At 44.1% G+C, this 26920-nt stretch overlaps 1 protein-coding gene across 1 annotated transcript in view; it reads right to left on the bottom strand.

Moving 5' to 3' along the window:
- Positions 1-20613, bottom strand: part of Nipa1 (NIPA magnesium transporter 1) — a 37391-nt gene extending 16778 nt beyond the window's left edge. Inside the window, exons 1-3 of the mRNA XM_038314225.1 lie at positions 20448-20613; positions 3848-3895; positions 2541-2631 (exon numbers count right to left, since the gene is read on the bottom strand). Coding sequence (XP_038170153.1) covers positions 2541-2631; positions 3848-3895; positions 20448-20613 — 305 coding nt within the window. The remainder of the gene's footprint in view (positions 1-2540; positions 2632-3847; positions 3896-20447) is intronic.
- Between the last annotated feature and the right edge of the window lie 6307 nt (positions 20614-26920).

The raw sequence follows: 26920 nt of genomic DNA, 5'->3' as shown, positions 1-26920 counted from the left end.
ACCCATTATCAACAAAACTTTTTATAAACCATGCATACATATACTCTGCCAACTTTGCTTTTTTCCAGTTTAATTTATTTACCAAAAAAACCTCAATAGTGTATTGCTTGAAGCATGTACATGATTCTGTGTTTGATCCCCAAAAGCACAGGGGTTAAAAACAAAACAAAACAAAACTCCACCCTATACTTCACTGGGTAAATAACACCTCTTGCCGAATCAAAGCATGCCTTTAACTATAAAGGGCATGAGGATTGATGTCATTAAATTTGCTATGTTCAGCTTATCTTCCATAGAAATAACCCTGGCAGGTTAAGGATTGATTAAGGATTGATTCAGGCATAAGCACGATCCCTGCACTCCCAGACTTTCTGGGACACCCAAAATACAAGTGACATCAAGCGACATTAATAGCAAGCATACGTATGGATAAGAACAATATGGTAAAAATCTATTTTCAAAATGTGAAAAAAAAAAGCAGTTGAGGTTTTTAGACCAGAGAATCTTTTCTTGAGATTTTATTTATTTTTGTTTCATGCGTATGAATGTTTGCCTGAATATAAGCCTATGCACTGTAACCTAGGGCAGTGTCATCGGATGGCAGAACACTGCAAAAGTTCCCTGAAACTGGAGATACTGGTGCTTCTGTGCACCCATAGAGAGGCCCAGGACTAAACTCTGAAAGGGCAGCAAGTGCTCTTAACTGCTGAGCCATCTCTCCAGCTCCTAGACCATAGAATCTTAGAATTAATTTAAGGTAAATAAATACATTTACCACAAAAACTCTTTCCTGCACTACAGGCAGCTAGGACAGGAGATTCAATGTCCTCTTCTAGATTTCCAGGGTGTCTGTACTCTCGTGTGTACATACACACACACAGACCACACATATACACAGAATTAAAAATAAAAAATAAATTTTTATCCAGGTACAGGGCTATATAACTTTAACCTTAGCACCTAAGAGATAGAGACAGACAGATCTCTATAAATTCAAGGACAGACTGATCTATATAATAAGTTCTAGGACAGTCAGAGTTACATACTCAAAAGAAAAACAGAAAAAAACATGGGCTGCCCAATCTTGTACACGTAGTATTTAGAACTAAGAACCAAAATTAAACCCTTGTTTCTTTAAGGAAAAAAAATCCAGTCTTAACCATTTTGCCACAGCAAGAGAAAAAGGCATAGGTCAGCAAGTTAGCAAGGGATGACTTCTGACGGCTGGTACTCTTTAAAGCCTTCCTCCTCTCCACAACTGAGTAGATGCAGAGCAAGCCTGCTCATAGTCCCAGTAACTGGAGCCCTAATTTCTGGTCGCCACAGGTATTTCAGACCATGAAACACAAACTTGAGTGTGAGAGTCCCCTCTGGATCACACCCACCCCAGTAAAACCCAAGATCCCCTCTGGATCACCCTACCCCAGTAAAACCCAAGATCCCCTTGAGATCACCCTACCCCAGTAAAACCCAAGATCCCCTTGAGATCACCCTACCCCAGTAAAACCCAAGATCCCGTTGAGATCACCCCTACTCTAGTAAAACCCAAGATCCCCTTGAGATCACCCTACCCCAGTAAAACCCAAGATCCCCTTGAGATCACCCTACCCCAGTAAAACCCAAGATCCCCTTGAGATCACCACTACCCCAGTAAAACCCAAGATCCCCTTGAGATCACCACTACCCCAATAAAACCCAAGATCCCCTTGAGATCACCCTACCCCAGTAAAACCCAAGATCCCCTTGAGATCACCCTACCCCAGTAAAACCCAAGATCCCCTTGAGATCACCCTACCCCAGTAAAACCCAAGATCCCCTTGAGATCACCCTACCCCAGTAAAACCCAAATTTCTCACTCATCGCGCGGAGGGGCCATGTGCTGGACTGTGGTGACAAACCCGTTTCCACATGCATTGGTGCCCACAAGTCATGCATCCCACCTTCTGCAGCACTGGAATGAGGTGGGAGAATGCCTGACCAGCAGGGATGCTAAACGCCCACACAGAGCACAAACTGACATTTTGCACCATGATTTTTCAGAACAACATGCATGGATTCAGGAAGACTCTAGGTTCTAAGACATTATCCAGAACAAAGTCCAGAAAAGTAAACAGCATCAGATTCATTGACAACCATGAATAAATCAGAATTCAAAATATAATAAAGTGAGTTCTTTTACATAGAAATACATTTAAAGAATGTTGGGTATGATAAAGAATGTTGTCTTTGATCCCATTACTCCAGAGGCAGAGGCAGGGGGAATCTCTGTGAGTTTGAGGCCAGCCTGGTCTACAGAGCAAGTTCCAGAACAGCCAAGTCTATACAAAGAAACCTTGTCTCGAAAAAACCCAAACCAAACAAAATGAAACAACAAAAAAAAGAGAAATACATTTAAAGAATTAAAGTGAAAATATGATCTCTTAAGTACAAAAGACCTATTTTCATCAACAACTTTATTTTTTAACAAAAACATTTATAACAAAAGGCTTTTTCTTATGTAACTTGAATATTAACTATCAAAAGAGAATGTCAGTTCTCACCCAAATGGTACTCCAAGGGCACCCAAGGGAGTCACCAGGACTGTAGGGACCGCAGTGTAAGCTAGGAAGTTCCCAATCTGGCCAACAGCCACTGTCAAGAGAATCACAAGGATACCGTTTGCCATTACCAAGCTTCCTTACCATGATCAAGATTTTGCAAGACTCTGTTCTGAAACGACTTACTCTGCATCCTTTCTGAGAAAGCAAATCTACATGTTCACAAATCCCAATGGCAGAACTTCTGAACTGGTCTGGGGAGTAGCCTCAACTCTAAGGAAACGCCCCCAGCCTTACCACAGTAACAAGTACAATACTGAATATATTTCCATTGTTTAAGTTATATACCCTTAAGTTAAAATACCTTTTACTTCTACATTCTTAATTTACTTGTTTTTATCCAAAATGTAGCATAAAAGTAGCACACGGGGCACCATGTAACGCTTGGGCACATACGTGTGTTATGTTGTGTTCTATTTCAATCATGTTAAACGTAACTACCCACTCAAACGTTCTTCTTTGCTTTATGGTACCAACACTCAAACTGTGTTCTGCTATTTTTATGATATACACAGTTGTCTCATATCTAGAGACACACAATACAGTAGCACAGTGAGGAACCTTAATGCTTTTCCCTGCAACTTAACGCCCCAGTGACCAATCTTTCCTCTACAAGTTGTGCAGACCTTCCCAGCTGCCTTCCAGTGAACTCCGACCTCCTCCAGTGTGAGGAGCTGGCTGGAACTAGCTGGCACTGGCTTATACAGGACTCCCAGGTGCTCCTCTTGAACAGGGCTTAAAAGGGGGTTCCCCAATGAGCAAACTCAGCCTCAGCTATGAAGCTTTTTGTTTAAAAGACAATATATATGGCAAATCACGCTTTCAAAAAAATTATAGTTTATTTATTTTAAATTATAGCACGTGATCTTTGATCTGTCCTTTGCACCAAGGAACTTTGCTGTTAAATCAACTGTGCTCACAGAGGAAGACAGCCTGAAAATGCACAGCAGCAAATGCACCAGCTCTGCTACAGAGGAAGGAGAAACTGCTTTAGTTTCTCCATGCCCAGGGCTACTGATGTAGTGGGCAGCCGGAGCCTCTGCCTCCTCCTCCTAGGTCAGTTGTTCCACACTTTCCCATTTACTCCCTCCCACCAAAGGGAAGGACAACGGGAAAGAGTGAATCTGAGTGGGAAGTACGGGATGACCTTCAAAGTCACACTCTCTTGTCCCTTCCAGCCCCGCCCAGGTAAATGACTGATTTTGGAAATAAATAAAAAGATGAGAATCTGCACTATATAAACCACTTACTTGCAATTGTGCCAGCCCACCATACAATGTCCGTTAAGTAGGAAGTACCTATAAAAAATGAGAAGAACATTAGAAAAGTAGGTTTACTAGTGTGTGCCTGTGTGTGTGCACGCGTGTGTGTGTGTGGTGTATACACACCTCTGTAGGGGTGTGCACACCCGTGCACATGTTTAGGCCAGAGAAGGGAATCAAGCACCCTACTCTATTGCTCGATTTCCTTATTTCCTTGAAAGAGGGTCTCTCCCAAAACCTGGAATTCCATTTTTGGTTAGGCTGGTGGTCAGCAAGCCCCAGCAGTTCACCTGTTCATGCTCCGGTGTTACAGATACTCATGAAGCCGTTCCCAGATTCCTACACGGGTGCTAGGAAGTGAACTCAAGAGCCTCGATAATTGCACATCAAGCATTCCTACCCACTGAGGCATCTCCCTGGCCTTTGGAAGCAGGTTTATAAACTATAAACTATATACGGGTGCTAGAGAGATGGCTCAGAAATGAAGGGCACTTAATGTTCTTGCAGAGAACCCAAGTTCAATTTCTAGCACCCACCCCAGGCATCTGACAACCTGTCTGTAGCTTCAGCTTCAGGAGATCCAAAATTGTTCCAGGCTCTGAAGACACCTGCATATGCCATATGTCCCCAACACACAGACACACAGACACACACACACACGTGTGTGTGTCTGTGTGTATGTGACTAAAAATTTGCTTAAATCTTTTTAAAAAGCAGTATATGTCATTCAGTAAGAGATTTACAATGACACTTAAAAGAGAATCTTTCACATAAAAACTAAATAATAATAAGTTAAAAAAAAAGAATGTTATCTTGCTTATTTACCTCATAAGTAATCTTTACCAAAGGGTGAGGAGCTGCTAAATGGAGGGAAGTTGTGGTTGGGTGTTTTATTTTGTTTTTTTCAACCAACACAGGCTGACCCCAAAGGCAAAAGACTTGATCATACATTGGTTCTCTTTGGCAAAATAAGTCACTACCTCAAATACAAATATTCTTGGGACTTTCCACCCTCTTCTCCTGCCTCATGGGGACTTCTAATTTTAAAAGTATTTTTATATTGCTATGAGTGGGGTTATTTTTTTCCTCAGACCTTAAGGTGATTGTCAGGTACAGAAGATCTATTTCCCCCAATTCTGGCAGTTAGACAAAAGTTAGCCTTTCTCAAGAACAAAGGGAAAAATTTATGCATGCATGTGCATGCATGTGTGTGCGCGCACACTAGCGTGTGTGCATGAGTGCATGCGTGCATGCATGAGTGTGTATGTAGAAAGAGAGATCAGCAGACAATTTCTGGAAGTCAGTTCTCTTCCCTCACCATAAGCTGCACTGATTTAACTCAGCTCTTCAGGCTCACAATGAATGTACATTAAGACCATGAGTCATCACGGGGACTTCTCAAGTTGGAGTGAATGAATCTTGAATTACAGGACGGCCAAGGATGGGATGCTGTATTTGAATATGAAATGTCCCCCCCCAAAAAAGCATGTGTTCAGACACTTGTCCCAGCTTCTGGTGCTGTTGGAAAGATGTGCAACATTAGGAAGTGGAGCCTTGCTGGAGGACGTTTGTCACTATGAATGTGCCTTACAGTTTAATAGCCTGGTCCTCTGCTTCCTGAGGGCAGCCACACGTTGCCTTATGCGCCTGTAACCTTGTCTTCTGTGACAGGATAGACTGGATTCCTTCTTACACTGCAAGGCTTATGGAATAAACTCTCCACTAAGTTGTTTCTTGAAAGGAATTTGGTGACATCAAGTAGCAGGGCGGCTACCAGCAAGGACCACCCACAATGCAACCATTGCCCACAGCAGGAATCCTGTGAATTAACAAGAGCTAGAACAGGGTGGAGGGACAGAGCCCAGAGGCACCGGGATAAACACGTGAAAGAAGCCAACACAAGGGGAAACTGGAAGCTTTCCTGAACACCGGATACATATGTAACAAAACCGCATCACCACAAAGAAAGCACAATACCGCGGGGTGGTAGTAGTGTAGGTTGTTAATCTCAGAACTCAGGAGGCAGAGGCAGGTGGATCTCTCTGAGTTCCACGACAGGGAGAAATCCTGTCTCAGAAGAAAAGGAAGGAAAGAAGGAAGGAGGGAAGGAGAGAAGGAGGGAGGGAGGGAGGGAGGGACGCACACACGCACGCACGCACGCACGCACACGCATACACATAATACATAAATGACCCATAATGGTAACAAGGGCCCAATCTTGATCTCTTACAACTGGGCAGCTGGGAGGAAGCAGGAAAGGCTCTCAATGCTCTCAATCTTAGCCGAAGTACCTACCACAGCTCTATTCTCTCCTTCTTCAACCACTTGGAAGTGACGGAAAAGTGCCAAAGAGCATCTGATTAGAGTCTGGGGAGTCCAGACTCAAACATGCTTTTCTCACCTTTTGCTTCCACGGTGCCCAAGTTTGGTTCCTATTGCTATGATAGAGACCATCACCAAAACCAATGTGTAGAGGAAAGCTTATTTGGCTTACTTTTCCCAATCACAGTTCATCATGAAGAAACATCGGAGCAGAAACTCAAGCAGGCATCTGAAGGCAGGAACTGAAGTAGACGCCAAGAAGGAAGAGTGACTACCGATTTGCTCTTCACGGCTTACTCAGCCTGCTTTCTTATACAACTAAGGACCACTTGCCCAGGGATAGCCCTCCACAGTGGGCTGGGCCATTCTACATCAATCATTAATTAAGAAATGTTATACAGACTGACTTACAGGCCAATCTGATGGAAGCATTTTCTCAGATTAAACTGGTAAGTGGTTATGTGGGAGAGTACACTGGTAAATTCATAGAAGTTACAAGATACCTTCCCAAGGACTTATGCACTCAGGGAGCTGCCGATCACCCATAGGCATCTAGCTGGTCATATGGCCAACAGAGATGGTGATGGTCACATGACCAGTCATGGTGGTAGCACTTCTGTGAGTACAGTATTGATAAGCAGCGGGCACATGGTGACTCATGGTCCCCCAACGCTACAGGGTCCTCTGAGTAATGCCACAGCCCCAAACTTTCTCTTACACCACTAGTGTTCACCTGTTCACCCCTACTCTTTCCTCCTTCCTGCTTCCTGGAGGCCACTGGAATGACAGGGAATGTCAGACTCATACAGGACTCGGGGCCAGCCATTCTCATCTGTACCCTCCCCTGGAGATAATTCTCCAGGACCTACTCCTGACCCCACACTGGGGAGGAGCAACTCAACCCTGGCGTCTGTAGGTTCCCAGATCTGCCTCCTTCACATGCTGACACTACCCGGTGACTCCTAAACAACCTTGCTCCCACTTTCCTACCACCAGGCTTTATTTACTTCTGCTCTGTCATAGGCTACATTTTTCCTGTCCATTCACATTAGGGTATGGAGATAATTTCCCAGGTAATAAGACATCACTGTAGGGGTGACGTCTAAGGAAAGCATTCTGCTCACTGGCATTGAATGGCCACCTAAAAGCAAAAGCCTTAGTCGTGCCTGCAAGCAAGCTGCTTCTCTCTGCCTAGCCGTCTACAAACTCGAGTGGGCAAGCATTCCACCCAGGTGAAAGAACCTCAGTGCAGAGACATTCAAGACTTAATCCCAAGAGAGAGAAACAACTTAAGCAACTGCTTCAACCCTTAACCAAGGCAAATGGTAAACCCAGAAGGACTGGAGATTAAAACTGTGTTTCCAACTGCACGGCACCTATGGTCACACTCACCCAGAGATGCCCGGGTTCAAGGGACGGGAAAGAGAACGCTCTGACCCATGGGATCTCCTTGAGGACTGGAGGAAACAAAGGGAACATTGCTTTTCCATGGCAGAAGCTCTGGTACTTGTCTCTCGCGCCTCAGGATCTTTATGGGAAATCTGCCTTCATTTCCCTTGGACATTACAACACATCTTCAATAAACAAAGGAAGTTTGACCCTGAGAACATACATGAAAAGAAGCTAATATTTTACTGGAACACCACAGGCCTCAAAACAAGCTTGGTGATGAGGAAACCCAGTCAAAGGATACAAGTCTAGACTACAACAACATTCTGCTACCCAACTTACTCTGTGGGAATCAAGGGAAAAGGTCTGAAGGGTTGTAGTTCAGGCCCTCGCGGCTCTCCACCAGGAAAGGGGGCTTCTTTAATGCAAAAGACCATCCCTGTTGGTGTCCAAACCTTGCTTTTCAAAAAGAACACCAGAGGATACATAGAGACCCTGTCTCAAAATAAACAAACAATAGGCAATGGGAATCAGTGAAATATCTTCCCCCATTTCATAGAAGCCCACCCCTACAGCCATTCGCTCCCATTTATTCCAAATTACCAGCGAAAAGGGCACAAGCCCTACAAGCCATACAAAGTGAGGTGCCTAGACTAGTGGGGAAAGTCTGAGTTCCTTTTCAAGCACAACCCTACTGAAAAAGATACTGAGCCATGTAGCTAACATAGACATGAATAATGGGTTAATATAAGTAATAAGAGCTAATACAAAGCCTGAGCTAATGGGCCCATCAGTTTATATCTAATGTAGAACTCTGTGTGATTTTTCTTTGGGATATAATGACTGTGGGAACCACGTAGGACAGAAACCCCAACAAGCAGGCCCTCATGTTACAGACTGATGCTGTCTCAGAGAAGGAAGGACCCAACCCCCAACATCATGTCCACCTCACAGGGCTGAAAGTGCCCAGGGGAATGGATTAGCTCCAGATCCCTGCTAAAGTACCTTGAATTATCCTTGAAGCAGGGTAAGAAGACTAATCTGTTGTAGGTAGTGAAGCCACTCACTTGATCCTTATCTTTCCCTGGAAACATATCTTCCTGATCTACAGATATAGTAGGGGCTACAAGGAACCCCCTCCAAGACAATACTTTACTGCCTCCAGCACCTCTCAATTTGAAAACCAGGTTTTTAATGATATGTTCCTGACAGTCCCTCAATGTCCTTCTTCCATCTTGGGAGGAGACTTTGTGAGCTACCTAGGGGCTCATAATTCTGGAGGTGCTTTAGAGCTATGATAACCCTCGCCTCTAAAGCAGCCCCATGAAAGTGAACCTGGCTATTTGGGATACAAGGATTTTGGTCCAGTCAAAATCCACTCAAAACCTGTGCTAAGCTTTCCAATCAAAACAGATCCATTACAGAGGGAAGCTGAATTAGAAATCAGCAAATCATTAAGACTTTTCGCCAGGGGATGGTGACACCGGACTTTAATCCCAGCACTCGGGAGGCAAAGGTAGGCAGATCTCAGTGAGTTAAAAGCCAGCCTTGTCTACAGAGTGAGTTCTAAAACTGTCAGAGATACACAGAGACACCCCATCTCAAAAAACAAAACCAAAAAAATTAAAAGTTAAAAAATATTTTATAGAACACGTCTTGCTGGTCCTCTGTAAGTTTCCCTGTAAACCCCTAATCCTTCTGGAATGTAAGTCAAGGAGAGAAAGCCAGACAAAGAGAATTACAGACCAATCTCACTCATGAACACTGATGCAAAAATAATCAATAAAATTCTGGTAAACAGAATCCAAGAACACATCAAAAAAAAATTGTCCACCATGATCAAGTCAGCTTCATCCCAGAGATGCAGGGATGGTTCAACATAAGAAATCTGTCAATGTAATCCATCATATATAAATAATAAACTGAAAGAAAAAAATCATGTGATCCTCTCATTTGATGTTGAAAAAGCCTTTGACAATACAACTTCCCTTCATGCTAAAGGTCTTGGAGAGAGCATAAAAAAATCAGTAACCCTCCTATACACAGATGATAAATGGGCTGAGAAAGAAATCAGAGAAACATCACCCTTCACAATAGCCACAAATAGCATAAAACATCTTGGAGTAACTCTAACCAAACAAGTGGAAGGCCCATATGACAAGAACTTTAAATCTTTGAAGAAAGAAATTGAAGAAGATACCAGAAAATGGAAAGATCACCCATGCTCTTGGGTAGGTAGAATTAACATAGTAAAAATGCCAATCTTACCAAAAGCAATACAGATTCAATGCAATGTCCATCAAAATCCCAGCAGAATTCTTCACAGACCTCAAAAGAACAATACTCAACTTCATATGGAAAAGAAAAAATCCAGGATAGCCAAAACAATCATGTACAATAAAGGCATTTCTGGAGGCAACACAATACCTGACTTCAAACTCTACTGCAGAGCTACAGTACTGAAAACAGCCTGGTATTGGCATAAAAACAGACAGTAGGACCAATGGAACTGAATAGGAGACCCGGATATTAATCCACACACCTACGAACACCTGATTTTTGACAAAGAAGCAAAAAATATAAAATGGAAAAAAGAAAGCATATTCAACAAATAGTACTAGCATAATTGGATATCAACATGCAGAAAAATTAAAAATAGATCTATATCTATTGTCATGCACAAAACTCAAGTCCAAATGGATCAAAGACCTCATCATAAAAACAACCACACCAAACCTCGTAGAGGAGAAAGCAGGAAGTACACTTGAACACATTGGCATAAAAGACCACTTTCTAAATATAACCCCAGTAGCACAGACAATGAGAGCAACAATTAATAAATGGGACCTCCTGAAACTGAGAAGCTTCTGTAAAGCAAAGGACACAGTCAACAAGACAAAATGGCAGCCTACAGAATGGGAAAAGATCTTTACCAACTCCTTATTGGATAGAGGACTCATCTCCAAAATATACAAAGAACTCAAGAAACTTGACATCAAAAGAACAAATTGTTGCCAGAAGGTTTCTGTCCCACCAGGGCCTGCAGCTGTTCAATCTCAAAGAAAAACACAGAGGTGTCTACATTAATTATAAACTGGTTGGCCTATTAGCTCAGGCTTCTTCTTAACTAATTCTTACATCTTTTTTTTGTTTTTTGAGACAGGGTTTCTCTGCAGCTTTAGAGCCTGTCCTGGAACTAGCTCTTGTAGACCAGGCTGGTCTTGAACTCACAGAGATCCGCCTGCCTCTGCCTCCCGAGTGCTGGGATTAAAGGCATGCGCCACCACCACCCGGCTAATTCTTACATCTTAAGCTAGCCCATTATTCTTGTATATGTTAGTCATGTGGCTAGGCACCTTTTATCAGTGAGGTGTTCTCATCTTGCTTCCTCTGTGTCTGGGTTACGAGCACAAGACTGATCCGTTCCAGAATTTTCCAATTCTTGTAGCCCTGCCTCTACTTCCTGTTTGACTACTGACCAATCAGCATGCTATTAAACCAATACAACTGAAAACCTTTACAGGGTAGAAAACCATTGCCCCACAGCAACAAATAATCCAGTTTTTAAAAAATGGGGTACAGACCTAAACAGAGAACTCTCAACAGATGAATCTAAAATGGCTAAAAGACACTTAAGGAAATGCTCAACATCTTAGCCATCAGAGAAATGCAAATCAAAACAACTCTGAGATTCCATCTTATACCTGTAAGAATGGCTGATGACAGCTTATACTGGAGAGGATGTGGGGTAAAGGGAACACTCCTGCATTGCTGGGTACACTTGTTTTGGAAATCAGTATGGTGATTTCTCAGAAAATTAAGAAACAATCTCTCTCAAGATCCAGCAATACCACTTTTGGGTATATAACCAAAGGATTCTCAATAGTACCACAAGGACATGTGCTCAGCTATGTTCACAGCAGCATTATGTGTCATAGCCAGAACCTGGAAACAACCTAAATGCCTCTCGACTGAAGAATGGATAAGGAAAGTGTGGTACATTTACACAATGGAGTACTACACCAAGGGGCTGTATGGAGCCCATGCCCTCTATCTTCAGTTTTATTCTCAAATGTAACTGTCCCTAAAGCTCCTGGTTACAGGAGTGACAACATCCAGAGAAACTGTTCAAGACTTTCCCACTCTTCCCAGTTGATTCTTGACCTCTATTGCTAATAGATTCTCTGGCCAGGACAAGAATTAGAGGCCACACAAATGAACGTTTGAGAATTTCCCTGTTTCAAATTAGTCATTGTCATTGGTGTTTTTGTTTGGCTTTTATTTTTTATTTTTGTTTATTTCTTTGTCAACTGGACACATGATAGAGTCATCTTGGAAGAGGTATCTCAACAGAGACAAATATATCCATCAGCTTGCCTGAGGGCAAATCTGTAGAGCACTGTTTTGATGGACATGGGAGGGCCCAGTCCATTAGGGGTGACGTCACCTTTGTGCGGGTGGCCCTAGGTTGTGTAAGTGAACAAGCTGAGCAAACCAGTAATCAGCGTTCCTTGATGGTGTCTGCTTCAGCTCCTGTCTCCAGTTTTTTGCTGTGATAGTCCTGGGACCATGTTGGTTTGGGGAGGACTGTGACTAGAGTTTGGGACGTTGGGCTGGGAAAGCCACTGAGCGCTCACAGCTTAATGGTCTGATGTGGGAGTAAGATACAGATGCCGAAAGACGTACATGAGGGAAGCCTAGCTTTTGAAGTTTCAGAAGGCAGCAAGGACATCAAAGGCTTGCATGTGATGTTCTGAATTAAGAATCTTTGGTTCTATGCCTCGTGAATTGAAGATTCAGCTGTGGTTTGGAAAAGGCCAGAACCACTCAAGTGAAACTTTTGCTTCACCAGGACAAATGATGCTGTTCAGCTGGAACTGAGAGGTGATTAAGAAGCCTCCCTCCCCAATGAGGATCTTCAAGTCTGGGAGTATTGCCTCAGGGCCAGCACAGAGAAGCTGCCCAGAGAGGGCCAAGGCTGTGTTTCAGACTGACAGTCAGTCTTAGTAACATGCAAGGGTCATCCAGGTGGTACTGGTTATTAAAGTCATGGAAGGGTCATGGAGAGCAGCTGAGGCTTGGCACTGTGTGCCAGGCCTGAAGTCCCTCAAGAAGGACTAGAAAAGGCCACTGGTGAAGAAGACTCAGCTGCAATAGAAGGTCCAGGATTGACGTGGCCATGGAGAGAAAATGAGGATTGGCACCATGTAGGAAGGTCCGAGTCCCTGAAGAGAGCCCAGGAGAAGCTATTGGTGAGAGTTTAGTCCAGTGGCAGCAGGAGACTGCAGCATTTCCAACATGACAATACCAGGGCTGGAGAGATGGCTCAGAGGGTAAGAGCACTGGTTGCTTTTCCAGGGGATCTGGGTTCAATTTCCAGTACCCACATGGCACCTTACAGCTATCTCTAACTCCAGTTCCAGGGGCTATAACACCCTCACACAGGCATTCGTGCAAGCAAAACACCAATGTACATAAACAAATCATTAAGACATAAGCTTTAAAAAAAAGAGACAGTACCATTGCATGACCATCAAGGACAGCAACAGCTATGAGTGGAACATGCATGAACCCAGGAAAGAAGCTGCTGGTGCTATAGAGAATGGAGATGGGGAAGTGGCCCAAGGGAGGGGTCTGGAATGAATGGTCCTGAATAAAGCCCAGATACTGAACAATCAACTATTTACACTAATACACACACACACACATACAATAAATTATTGTTTAGTTTTGCTTGGTTTGATCATGACTATGCCCTACTTATTCCCTCTTAGGCATTTATCTGTCTGCTGTCTGTCTGTCCGTCTGTTTTTACAAGGCTGCAGTTAAGGGACTTGGGAATTTTAGAGAGACTTTGGATATTCTGGAAAAACTATGGATATTTTGAGTAGCTTTGAATGTTGAAGGTGACTGTTTTTAAAGAAGCTGAACTTTAAAAGCTGGCGATTTTAAAGTCTGGATACCGATACTAATTCGACATCTTGGGAACAAGAAAGGAAAGGTTATGGTTTAACAGTGAGGTGTTCTGGGCACCAGGTCAACAACGGGTCCCGGTGCTGGCTAGTTTTATGTCAACTCGGCACAAACCAGAGTAATTGTGGAAAGGGGAGCCTCCATAATGAAATGCCTCATCAGATTGGTCTGTGGGCAAGCCTGTGGTATATTTTCTCAATTTCTCAGATCCCCTGCAAGAACTCTGAGAAGTTACAATAGAAAGCTGGGAAGTAACGATGAAGACCCCAGAATGTTGGCCATGCCAAAAGCATGGAATACCTGCCAAAGAAAGCTGCAGGCACCAAGGAGAACCTGCATAAGAAGAGAAGCCACCTGTGCTGCTGGGGGCAGAGCTGGAGGGGCGTCTTGCTAAGTCCTTGGGGCCGAGGTGATTCTACCATGGGGTCCATCTGGTTGGAACCTTGTTCTGTGCCCAAATTATTTATCCTGTCAATGTGTGTTGTATGTACCTTGGCTTTTATTTTATTGTACCGTTTGTGTGTGTGTGTGTGTGTGTGTGTGTGTGTGTGCGTGTGATGGGGAAGGTGGAGCAAGTGCCACAGACATGCACAAGGATGTCAGAGCACAACTATGTGGAACTGGATTGCTTCTTCCATCTTTGCACAGATTCCAGGGATCAAACTCAAGGGCTCATTTCCTCCCCCCCCCTTCTTTTATTTAGAATGTCTTTTTTTAAATATAAGCTCAGAGTTTTAAAAACTGTCTTGAGTTTCAGAAGATGGTGTAAGGACGGTTGACTGTGGAGTGAGCCCACTGGAGAACCAGAAGCTCAAAGTCACCCTTAACTTCATACTGAGTTTGGTGCAAACACAAGATCTATATGTGAGACCTTGACAGTCTCAAAAAAAATTTAAAAAAAACTACAGGAGTTTTTTTTATAGGATGCATTTCTGTACACTGCAAACAGCTTTTATCTCAGTCCCTTTTCTAATTACCGTGATAAAACACCCTAATCAAGGAACTTCAGGAAAGGGTGGGTGTCTTTTGCTTCCCAGTTTGAGGGAGGGTACAGATACAGTTCATTACAGTGGGAAGTCACGGCAGCAGGAGCTGACTTTCTCCTCTCATTACTGTGACCGCCACCAGGCAAGAAGCAACTTCAGGATGGAAGCAATTATTTTGGCTTACAGTTACAGTTAAACGGATAGAGTAGGAGACCAGCTGGTTACATCTCCTCTGAAGTCATGAAGCAGAGAATGAACAGGAGACAGGCTGTGCTGAAAAGTCTCAAGGCTTACTCTCCAGTAGCTTACTCCCTCCAGAGAGGCTCCACCTTCGAAAGGGTCCATAACCCACCCTGTGCCACCATACTGTGACCAAGTGAACATATGTGGCTACTGGGGGGGGGGGGCAGTTCACACTCAAATTGTAACACAGCTAGGACACACTCCCAATGTTAAATCTCTACCCGCCTGTGCCCACCCGGGGACAACAAACTGTATCTCCTTAAACTGTGAACTGGAATGAAACCATCCTCCCTCGTGATGCTTCCTGCCAGGCTGATATTGACAGTAGCAAGAAAACTAACTGATACACCACCTTAACTGTTTCCCCGTGTACAGTTCAGGGGTGTTGGGAACAACAGCACAGCTGGCCAATAATAACTCATCTCACTGGGGGTGGTGGTGGTGGCACATGCCTTTAATCCCAGCATTCAGGAGGCAGAAAGGCAGGTGGATCTCTGAGGTCAGGTTCAGTGTGAGTTCCAGGACCTCCAGGGCTACACAGAGAAATCCTGTCTCAAAACAAACCAAAATAATCCTGATAATAATAACTCATCTCTAAAATGCTATTGACCTAGAAATCTTCGGTCCTAGTGTTGTAAAATATTCCTTTATACTGTGTGAAGATACGTCATTATATTGGTTTAATAAAAAGCTAAATGGCCAATAGCTATGCAGGATTTGGGAGGGGTAGGGCAGAGAGAATGCTGGGAAGAACACAGAGTTACCAGCCAGACAAGGAGGAAACAGGAAAGCAGCTTGGGCATCTCAGAGAAAAAGTAACTAAGCTACAAGGCAGAAAATAAACAAATAGATATGGGTTAATTTAAATGATAAGAGCTAGTTAGAGATAAGCCTAAGCTATCAGCCAAGCTTTCACAATTAATAAGAAGTTTCTGGGTAGCTATTTGGGAGCTGGCTGGCGGGATAGAAAAATCCATGTACACTATGGACCTGTAAAACAGTAAATCCCATTAAAACTCTAACTTCATTCTAGGGGTAACCATTGGTACTACTTTCTATCTGTCCATAAATTTGAACGGCTCTGAGGACATCACACGGTAGTATCCTTTTAGGGTGGGTTTATTTCACTACGCAGAATGTCCTCAGAATCCATCTATGCTGTAATGTGACATGTTTTCCTTCTTCTCAAAGGCTGAATGGTACTCAGTCTTTAAAAAGCCACGCTTTGCCATCTGCTCAAGTTTGGATGTAGAATGTCCTTCAAAGGGTCACGTGTCCAAGGCTCAGTCCCCAGCTGTAGCATGCCTGTAAACGCACAGGGCTCGAGGATGGTCTTAAGTCACTCAGGGAAGGAGACTGTGGAACTGGGTCCTACCTTCTTCCATCTTTCTCTCCCAGGCTCCCGCTTGAGGTAAGCGGAACGAAATTTCCAAAATTATGAGTCAAGGTGAACTTTCTTATTACACCACCACAGACACTCGTTACAGTACCAGAAAACCCACGAGCACACCACCATCCGGGAACGAACCAAATCACTCCCATCTGTTGGCTTTGTGAATAATTGCTTTTACAAACAAACGTGCAAAAATAAATCTCTTGAATCCCTGCTTTCACTTCCTTTAGGTATGGTCAGAATACCTGAGGTCTTTTTTGCATAATCCAAGAAGCAGAACCGCTGGATCAAATTGTAATTCTATATTTAAGCAGCTGCGTCATTTTACATTCCCCACTAGCAATACACAAGAGTTTTACATTCTCTAATGCCCGGCCAATACTTGTTTTACATGTCCCCGTTGGCAGTTATTCTTGTGAGTCAAAGGTAGAAGTGTATGGCGGTCTTGATTTTCTAAAAGGAAAAGTATTTACTTATTTATTTTCATTTATTTATTTTAAGATCAACCAGTTGTGGCTGCTCTCCAGCATTCTGCACAGATGTGAGTGACTAATTATGAAACACCCTCGGCCAGTTCTCAGTCGCTGCCTTTTCTGAGCTTGGTCTCCAGGCAGCCCCGGCCCCTCCTTATCACCCTTCTTCCTGCACAGCCTCTCAGTGACAACCAGCCTCTGCCCCTCCTCTAACTGCTCATCGTCACGAAAGTTATGGATACCAAGAATGTGTTCTTATCAGACCCAAACAGAACTGGAGCTGGCTCATGCCCACTGGCTTGAGGTAAATATTTTCTCAAGCCCCACTAGAGATTCCTCCTCACAAATTTGGGCAACACGGCTTCTCTTCCTTTCCAAATCACTTACGTATCTGGCTTTATGAGATAGATCTTGCTACACAGTCCAGTCCAGCCTTGAACTATGTTGCCCAGGCTGGCTTTGAATAATCCCACTGATTCAATCTCCTGATTAATAGGATTACAAGCGTGCATGACCACACTCAGTCAATACAGCTCATTTTCAACATTCAAGACCACCTCAATTCAGAGACGATTTCTCCAGACAGAACGATGTCAGCAAGAGCCCCTCTACCATTGCGCTGACATCAACACTTGCCCAAGTTTCCAAGACCAGTGAACCCCATACTATGTGTAAATTTCTCCCTTTCTGTCTTACCACCCCCAGGGCCCTCCCCCATGCCTCAAATCCCCTTGAACATACTTGGGGTTTCCTGTGGCATGCCTAGTCCCGTTACAATGCTCATTAACATTCTGAAATAATATTTTTGGAGAATGTCTGGTTGCTATCTACGTAGTCTTATGGTTTGGACCTTAAATGTCCACTGAAGGACCATATGCTAATAATAGTTTGGGTACTAGCTCATGGTAGAAGTGGTAGAAAATAAAACCTTTAGGAAAAGGGGCTTAGTGAAAGGAAGCTGGATTATCTGGCACATGCTTCAGAGAGACTGTGGAACTCTCCTTCCTCTCTGCTTCCCAGCTGCCCCAAGGTGTACAGGCTTCAGTCAGTATATTCCAACACCCATAATACGCTATGCTGCCATGGGCCCAACGCAACAAACGGACCCCTCTAAAGCTATGAGTTCAGATGAACCTCGCCTCTTTTTAAGTTGTTTATCTCAGCTATTTCCACAGCACCAAAAGGCTACCAAAGATTGAAACCACACTTGCCTTCCTATCTACAAGTTACCTAGTCCTTCACAGGCAACCCCTTTTCCATGGGGCTCCAGCTCTGGACATTTGGGGCCGCCTAAGGGATATAGCTCAGCTGATAGAGAGCTTGCCTAGCATGCAGAAAATCTCGAGTTTGATCCCCCAAACACATCATAAACAGGGCACAGTAGGTCCACACATGTAATCCTAGCATTTGGGAAATGGAGGTAGGAGGATCAGAAGTTCAAGGTCATCCTCCACTACCAGGTGAAGGCCAAAAGCCAGTAGGTCCCCAACCCTCTCCCTGGAAGAACTACAATTGGAATTTAGCCTCCTGGAAGCTTGTACTTCCTAGAAATGCTATCACCTGTCAATTATAAAGGTATAATCTTTTAAAGAAACATAGTTCTTACACTATAAGAAACCATAAAGTTTCGTCTGCCTCAAGCTAAGAATTTGGCCTTTATGTATCACCTTTTTTTCTTTCCTCTTCCATTTCAGTTATTTGATGGCGGATGCTCTGTGGGTCATTAAGTAGATACAGTAAAAGATTATGCGGAGTTGGTTTTACTTTATTTAATGGGGGCTTAGAGGTTCACTATGTCACAGGCTGGGATAGATTTTTAAATGGTTGTAGCTTCAGGATCTATAATGGTCCATAGCATAAGAGTTTCAAAAACCATCTGTTAAGCAAAGTAGATTTACTAAAGCAAGACTAAGTGTCTGCCTTCTACCACCTCAAGTAAAGCATCTCAACCAACAGTGGCAGGTGGGAAGCGAGGAAATACAAAACCAGTGACTATTATATTCCCACTGTGTGAAAATGTACAGTATGAAAGGCACAGTATGGACCCATGTGTGACAGCACACAGCTGGAATCCCAGATACTCAGAATGTGGAGGCAGGAGGATCATGAGTTTGTGATTAGCCTGGGTTACACTGGGAGTGACTATTTTCTAAAGTACATACATACACAAACAATAAAATACATAGTTTTTAAAATAAAAATCCATGGTTTTGGTTTTTAAATAATATGATGCTTAGGATTAGACCCAGGCCTGCAAAAACAATTTGAGGTTTTTTTTTGTTGTTGTTTTTTGTTTTGTTTTGTTTTGTTTAATTCAGCAGTCCTCTGGAACACAGAAACTGAGCTGAAACAACACATTTATTCTTGCTAGCCGATTGGTTTCTTTTATTAATGTATTTTTCCTAACTGAAGTCTGCACCGAGATTTTTCCTTCTGGCTAGGAGAGCTCCTCAGCTTTCACAGACTTGGTTAGAAGACCGGTCAGTTGTTTTGCATGATGTTCCTCAGCTGATGTGTGTGTGTGTGTGTGTGGTTTGGCATGTTTCTCTTGGGGTTAGCCTGGAGTTGTGGGATTTGCAAGAATACCTCGTGGGTAAAGAGCCTATTCTCACACAATCCTATCAAAGGCACAAACGTGTTTTTGACTTTTTGGTCACAACAAACACCTTTGCCCAATCCTGATGCCTGTCCAAACAGATAGACGGCCCCTAAGTGTAAGTGCCAAGTATATCAGGTGTCTGTACATTAGAGACACATCTACATGCTTGGGAAATCATACTCGGCTTAATTTAGGTTTTATATGAGGATTGCAAGGCTTTCACTTCGAAGTTAATTTCTTTCAATGACTGCTGGTTTGTATTCTCACTCAAGGCTGTGAGTCTGTCGTCTCTTTTCTGAAGGTCCTCGGCTCGCTAGCCAGGTGAGTCAAAGTTTCAAGCGTGCTGTGAAACAGTAGCTATCAAGTGTATTTGCTTCCCACATGCTGGCGGCCCCTCCTGACTCCTAGAGATCTTGAGACTGTGGCTCCAGAAAGCTTTGTTTACTTTCCCCTTCAAAGTATTCTGCCTCTGTCATTTCAGTGCCTGTCACAGGCCTCTCAACACAAATGACAAGCCATGGACAAAGAAGGGCTCTGTGCCTCATCCCACTTCCACATCAATAAGGAGTAGTATCTGGTGGCCTGACGACCCAGGCCGTGCTCAGCGGGCCCATTTGCACTTCTGTTAACGTTTTTCTTCTCGCTTCAGCAGGCTGAAATGTCAACCAGAGGTAACTCAACTAAGAACCTCTGGAGGCAATAGCCGCTGGAAAGAACAGACCTTGCACTCAAGGTGAGAGTGGGCACCTTAGTGGCGCCTGCCTGCACATCCTGCGTGCCCACCGCACATTCTTACTTCTTCACACCGTCAGGCGCTCTCCCAAGAGCACCCCAGGCCCGGACCCCAGCAAGGCAGGCCTGGCTCCACCCACCTCTGGATCATATGAATAGGAAGCTCTGCCTGACACTAGGTGACTGCCGGCCTCTGGGCAGCAGGGCTGCAAGCCGAGCACCTTTCCCGGTGCTCGGCTGCGGGGTGGGGGTGGAGGACTGGACCGGACCGATCCAGGCATGGGCCAAGAAGTCCTGTGAAGGGCTCCTGAAAGAGTGAAGAAGGCCTCTCCGGCCTCTGAAAAGGGGAAAAGGACCTCGCGGGACGCAGCGATGATGCCTGCGGTGCAGCCGGGAGAGCTCGCCCGTGCGCCGCTCACCGGCTCCCGCAACAGCAGCAGCGTGGGACGGACCCCCGCCCGGCCTCGGCCCGCCCTACCTCGCCTTTTAGCGCGCACAATGCCTTTCTTCTGCAGCACGAACGTGGACCCGTTCACCAGGCTCGACACCACAGCCACGCCCAGGCCGAGCGACACGGCGGCGGGGCTCGGGCCGCGCGCCCCCTCCCCGGCCGCCGCAGCCGCCGCCGCCGCCGCAGTCCCCATGCCGCCCGCGCCGCCCTCCGCTGCGCGTGCGCGCCGCGCCCCACGGGCCGGGAGCGGAGCTGAGCGGGCGGGGCGGGATTGGAAGCTTGGGGTCGGGTAGCGAAGGCGGGCAGTGTGGGGAGGGATTGGGGGTGGCTGGGAGGCATGCTGTGGGAACCGAGGGTGGAAGGGCTTCTGAGGTCGGCATAGAAGCCGAGAGATAATTCGGTGGAGCGCGCTGGTGCAGTGTCTGGGGTAGAGAGAGCTCGCTCTGCAGTATTCAGAGCCCAGGGCTTCGGGCGGAGATGCTCCGACCGTCCCCAACCTGCACAGGTCCTTGGAACTCCCATCCTAGCTACAAAGAGATGCAGTCTTCACTTCGCTCGGCTTCCTGGGAGGTCCGTTGCCTTTGCTCTGGATCATTGACCTTGTGATCATACTGGATTATTTCATTTTACTTCTTAATAAAGTATGTTACCATTATTGGAGAAAGTTATTTTGACCCACTCTGCCAACTGTCACCTAAGTATTGTGGGCATTTCCCACGTTTTCAAAAGCAATACTTTTTTTTTTTTTTTAGTTTATTGAATGATACAAAGTAGTCTATTTCCATGTTCTCACGCAATTATTGTTTTAATACTGTGTGATGTCCAGCTGTTGGTTGTTAGGTTGCTCCAAGTGTTTTCTTTTATATTTTTTCTTATTTTAAATCATGCTGCTAATGAAAGCTTAATTTTAAAAAAAATCTGGGCTGGAGAGATGGCTCAGAGGTTAAGAGCATTGCCTGCTCTTCCAAAGGTCCTGAGTTCAATTCCCAGCAACCACATGGTGGCTCACAACCATCTGTAATGGGGTCTGGTGCCCTCTTCTGGCCTGCAGGCATATACACAGACAGAATATTGTATACATAATAAATAAATAAATTTTTAAAAAAATAAAAAAAAATAAAAAAAATAAAAAAATCTTTTGTTTTTCGGGCTGTGGGGGCCCACGCCTTTAATCCCAGCACTTGGGAAGCAGAAGCAGTCTATCCCAGAGTTCGAGGCCAGCTTGGTCTACAGAGTGAGTTCCAGGACAGTCAGGGCTACACAGAGAAACTCTGTCTTGAAAGAACAAAACCCAGAAACTACTGAATGAGATTATCCCATAAAAGTTGCTATTCTCGTAAGCAAGGCACAATGAAACCATTGAACTTGGGTAGAAAGATAACTGTTTGGAGACAAACTGCGAGGCTGACTCGGAGACTAGGGAACACCACCAGGAGAAATAAGCCTTGTCAGTTTTACTGGGAAGGTAGCTGCGGCAGGAGGCATGCCTGCCCAAACAGCCTAGGTGTTAGTGTAGGGATTTGGATCTGTTGCAAATTGAGCAGATCTGAAACAAGATGCCTTTCTCTGAGATAGTTGACTGTTCGGGGAAGAGAAGGGAAGTAGTGATGTTCCTCCTAAACAGCAAGGCTGGGTTGAGGTTTCTGTTTACCCAAAAACAATCCCTCTGTTTACTCGGAAAGACTCTGGCCTGGTTGGTGTTGCCATCGCAGGACTTTGTCGGCAGCACTGCCCCACATTGTCACCTGCTTTGTGGCCAGACAATCTTGACCATTTTTAAACGTGCGATTCAGTGGCACTAGCAACGCTCACAGTGCCTGCTGCCGTCATCACTATTCTCTTTGAAAACGTCCATGGCTCTCGTTTCCGCCTCACTCCAAGCCAAGATCGCCTCTAATTAGCTATTAAATGTCTCTGAGTTTGCCTGTTCTGGGTATTTCGTGCAAACGGAATCACGTAAGAAGTGTATATATTCAAGGTGGAAACGGCACCACATCCAAGAACTCACTGAATATGAGTGGTACTCAGTCATATTCATATGCAGCTTTTTGTTCATCGGTTCATCTGCTAAAACACATGGGTTGTTTGCTTCTCTCTTAAAAAAAAAAAAATACGTAAAGCCGGGCAGTGGTGGCGCACGCCTTTAATCCCAGCACACGGGAGGCAGAGGCAGACGGATCTCTGTGAGTTCAAGGCCAGCCTGGTCTACAAGAGCTAGTTCCAGGACAGGCTCCAAAAAGCCACAGAGAAACTCTGTCTCGAAAAAAAAAAAAAATATGTAGCCAGGTGGTGGAGGCACACACCTTTAATTCAGCACTCAGGAGGGGCAGAGACAGGTGGATCTCTGTGAGTTTGAGGCCAGCCTGGTCTACAAAGTGAGTTCCAGAACAGCCAGAGCTATAACACAGAGAAACCCTGTCTTCGAAAAACAAAATAGAAAAAAGAAAAAGGTGTATGTTGTTGGCCTGCATTTTTGTATGTGCACCGCCTATGTTTCTGATATGTGTGAAAGCCAAAAGAGGGCCTGCATTCCCCTCCAATCAGTTACAGATAGTGATGAGCTTGCCAGGCTCGTGATTGCTGAAGACTAAAGCCAGGTCCTCTGCAAGCAGCAAGTATTCTTAACTGCTGAGCCATCTCTCCACTCCTATTTGTATCTTTTTATTATTATTAATATTTATAACTATTTTTATTTTATGTATGTTGGGGTTTTGCCTATGTATGAGTGTGTCGGGGCCCCTGAAACCGGAGTCACAGACCGTTAGTTGTGAGCCACATGTGGTTGCTGGAAACTGAACCCAGGCACTCCAGAAGAGCAGCCAGGGCTCTTAACTGCTGAGCCATTTCTCCAGCCCGTTTGTATCTTTTGACCATTGTGAATTAAGCCACAATGAACATTGGTGTGAAAGTTTATATGAAGTGTCTACTTTTTAAAAGAAAATAATAGGGGCTGGAGAGGTGGCTCAGAGGTTAAGAGCATTGCCTGCTCTTCCAAAGGTCCTGAGTTCAATTCCCAGCAACCACATGGTGGCTCACAACCGTCTGTGGTGGGGTCTGGTGTCCTTGTCTGGCCTGCAGGCATACACACAGACAGAATATTGTATACATAATAAATAAATAAATTAATTAATTAAATAAATAAAAGAAAATAATATTTATTTTTTATATATGCATGTGTGTATGTGTGGTTTGTGTGCACTTGAGTGCAGGTGCCTGCAGAGGCTGCTGGAACTCCTGGAGCTGGAGTTGCAGGCTAGTGTGAACTACCATAGGTACCATAGGTACTGGGAACTAAACTCAGATCTTCTGCAAGACCAGTGCATACTCTTAACTACTACCAAAGGATGCTCAGTCGTGCCACAAGGACATGTGCTAAACTATGTTCCTAGCAGCTTTGTTTGTCATGGTCAGAACCTGGAAACAGCCTAAATGCCCCTCGACCGAAGAATGGATGAGGAAAATGTGGTACATTTACACAATGGAGTACTACACAGCAGAAGAAAATAACGACATCTTGAATTTTGTAAGAAAATGGATGGAGCTAGAAAACATTATTTTGAGTGAGGTAACCCAGACACAGAAAGACAATTATCACATGTACTCACTCATAGGTGGTCTTTAAACATAAAGCAAAGAAAGCCAGCCTACAAACCACAGTCCCAGAGAACCTAGACAACAATGAGGTCACTAAGAGAGACTTACATAGATCTAATCTACATGGGAAGTAGAAAGTAGAAAAAGACAAGATCTTCTGAGTAAATTGAGAGTATGGGGACCTTGGGGGAGGGTTGAATGGGCGGGGAGAGGCAGGGAGGGGAGCAGAGAAAAATGTAGAGCTCAATAAATATCAATAAAAAAATTTAAAAAAGAATGTTCTGTTAAAATTTTGTAACAGGGCTGAGAGAGGAACTCAATGGTAGAACACAAGCTTAGCTTGTGTGAGGCCATGGTTCAATCCCCAGCACCACAAATACAAAGAAAGAAAAGAAATTGCAATAAAAAGGAAAGTAAGTTCATCAGCAAGTATTAAAATTGACCCCCCCCCCCAGTCTACCACAAGACCCAGCTATACGACTCAAGCATATACCCAAAGGATGCTCAATCATACCACAAGGACACTTGCTCAGCTATATTCACAGATGCTTGATTTGTAATAGCCAGAACCTGGAAACAACCTCGTTGTCCCTCAACCAAAGAATGGATAAAGAAAATGTGATACATTTACACAATGGAGTACTACTCATCTGTAAAAAAACAATGGCATTAGGCTGGAGAGATGGCTCAGTCGATAAGAACACTCTCTGCTCTTCCAGAGGTTCTGTGAGTTCAAATCCCTGCAACATGGTGGTTCAGGCAAACTATAGTGGGATCTGATGCCCTCTATTGGCATGCAGTTGTACATGCAGATAGAGCACTCGTATGCATAAAATAAATAAATAAATATTTTAAAAATGCCATCATGAAATTTGAAGACAAATAGACGGAACTAAAAAAATAATAATAATCATCCTGAGTGAAGTAACCCAGACCCAGAAACAGATTCACTGAACATGCTCAGTTATAAGTGGATATTAATTGTAAAATAAAGGATAATTATACCACAATCCACAGACCCAGAGAGACTGGGTAACATGGATCATGGTTCATGGGGGAAGCCTGGATCTCCCTAAGAAGGGGAAATAGGAGAGATTTTGTGAGTGGACTAAGTGCAGGTGGGGATGGGGCCGTGAGAGATCAGGTTGAGGAGCAGGGAATGGAGGGGAAGAATGCTAAAAGAGACTACTGGAAAAGAGGGGCACTTCAGGGTCAGGTAAGAACTTGGTGCAAGGGACTCTCCCAGGAATCTCTAAGGATGACCCCAGGTAAGACTCCTAGCAATCACAGATATATCCTGAACTGGCCATCTCCTGTTCTCAGGCAAGACTTCAACAGAGGGAGTGGGACACCAACCCAGCCACAGAACCTTCGACTTACAGTCTGTCCTGCCTGGGGGTGGTGCTGGGCTAAGGTGTAGGCAGACTTTTCTGTCCTGCCTGCCAGCTCCCAAACAACCACACAGAGACTTAGTATTGAATATAAATGGTCAGCTGATAGCTTAGGCTTGTTACTAACTAGGTCTTGCAGCTGAAATTAACCCATTTTTGTCTATCTACTTCTTGTCTCGTGGCTTTATTAACCTTACTCTGTATTGCCATTGCTGCTTTCTCACCCTCTGGTTGATGACTCTCCACATTTCGGCCTTCTTCTCCCCAGTGTCCTCTTGCCCCCCCCCCCCCATTCTACATACCTTTTGGCTGTTCAGCTTTTTATTAAACCAATCTGAGTGACAAATCTTCACAGTGTACAAAAAGATTATTCTACAACATGTTCCTCTTTTTTGGCTTTAACTCTAACACAATAAAACTATAAACAAAGCCAGCAGTGGTGGTGCATGCCTTTAATCCCAGCACTCGGGAGGCAGAGGCAAACGGATCTCTGAGTTCGAGGGCAGCCTGGTCTACAAGAGCTAGCTCCAGGACAGACTCTAGAAACTACAGGGAAACCCTGTCTCAAAAAAAAAAAAAAACCAAAAAAAAGTAATAGAGTAAGAAAAATAAGCCATGTAAAAATGGAATATACACAGAGAGTCTGGATTGCATATATTATTGTGTTTCCTTTTAATTTTTTTACTATGAAGGAGCTAAGTACAGAGAGACATTTCATTGTATGGGCTGCTAAGCTAAACCAACATATATATTTTAAAGGTATCTTGACTTAAAAATTTGGGTCTAAGGATATGTTGCTTTGGAAAAGAGGTTCTGCTTTTGTTTCCACAGAGGATAGAAAGCTGTGGAATCCTTACTGGTTAATACAGTTTGATCAAACAAGACCTCCTGAAGCAATGGCCCAGATGTTCCAACATCCATGACAGCTTCAGGACTACTGGCTGAGATGGACCTACCACACATGACAGACCTGATTAACAGTGCCCCCAATCAGCAGGAAGTAGTCTAGAGAACAACACCCAAAGTCCCTAAATGACTGTTTATAAATGTTTGCTTACATTTAAAGGGGGATATGCTATAGAGATGAATACTATACATTGGTATGGACCTTGGTTTATTGATACAAATTTAAGGTCAATTTTGTTATATGTATATTTCTGATCATGATTAAGATACTATGTTTGTGTAGCTCATTTAAAAATGTAATGTATAATTTAGAAATATAGGGTAATAGTCACCTATAATAGTCAAGCTTGTCATATTATTTAGATTTTCTAGATTTATAGAGATGTATTTCAGATGGATAGGTATTCTTCAAACTTTTCAAAGACTTACAGAATATGGCATTTAAAATGTTTTTAAGGGGCTGGAGAGACGGCTCAGTGGTTAAGAGCACTGACTATTCTTCCAGAGGTCCTGAGTTCAATTCCCAGCACCCACATGGTGGCTCACAACCATCTGTAATGAGATCTGGCACCCTCCTCTGGCGTGCGGGCATACATGGAGGCAGAATGT

The sequence above is a fragment of the Arvicola amphibius genome, chromosome 12, assembly GCF_903992535.2.
Source record: "Arvicola amphibius chromosome 12, mArvAmp1.2, whole genome shotgun sequence".
NCBI lineage: Eukaryota > Metazoa > Chordata > Mammalia > Rodentia > Cricetidae > Arvicola > Arvicola amphibius.
The sequence above is the reverse complement of the archived record's forward strand: the minus strand, read 5'-3'. Positions and strand labels throughout refer to the sequence as shown.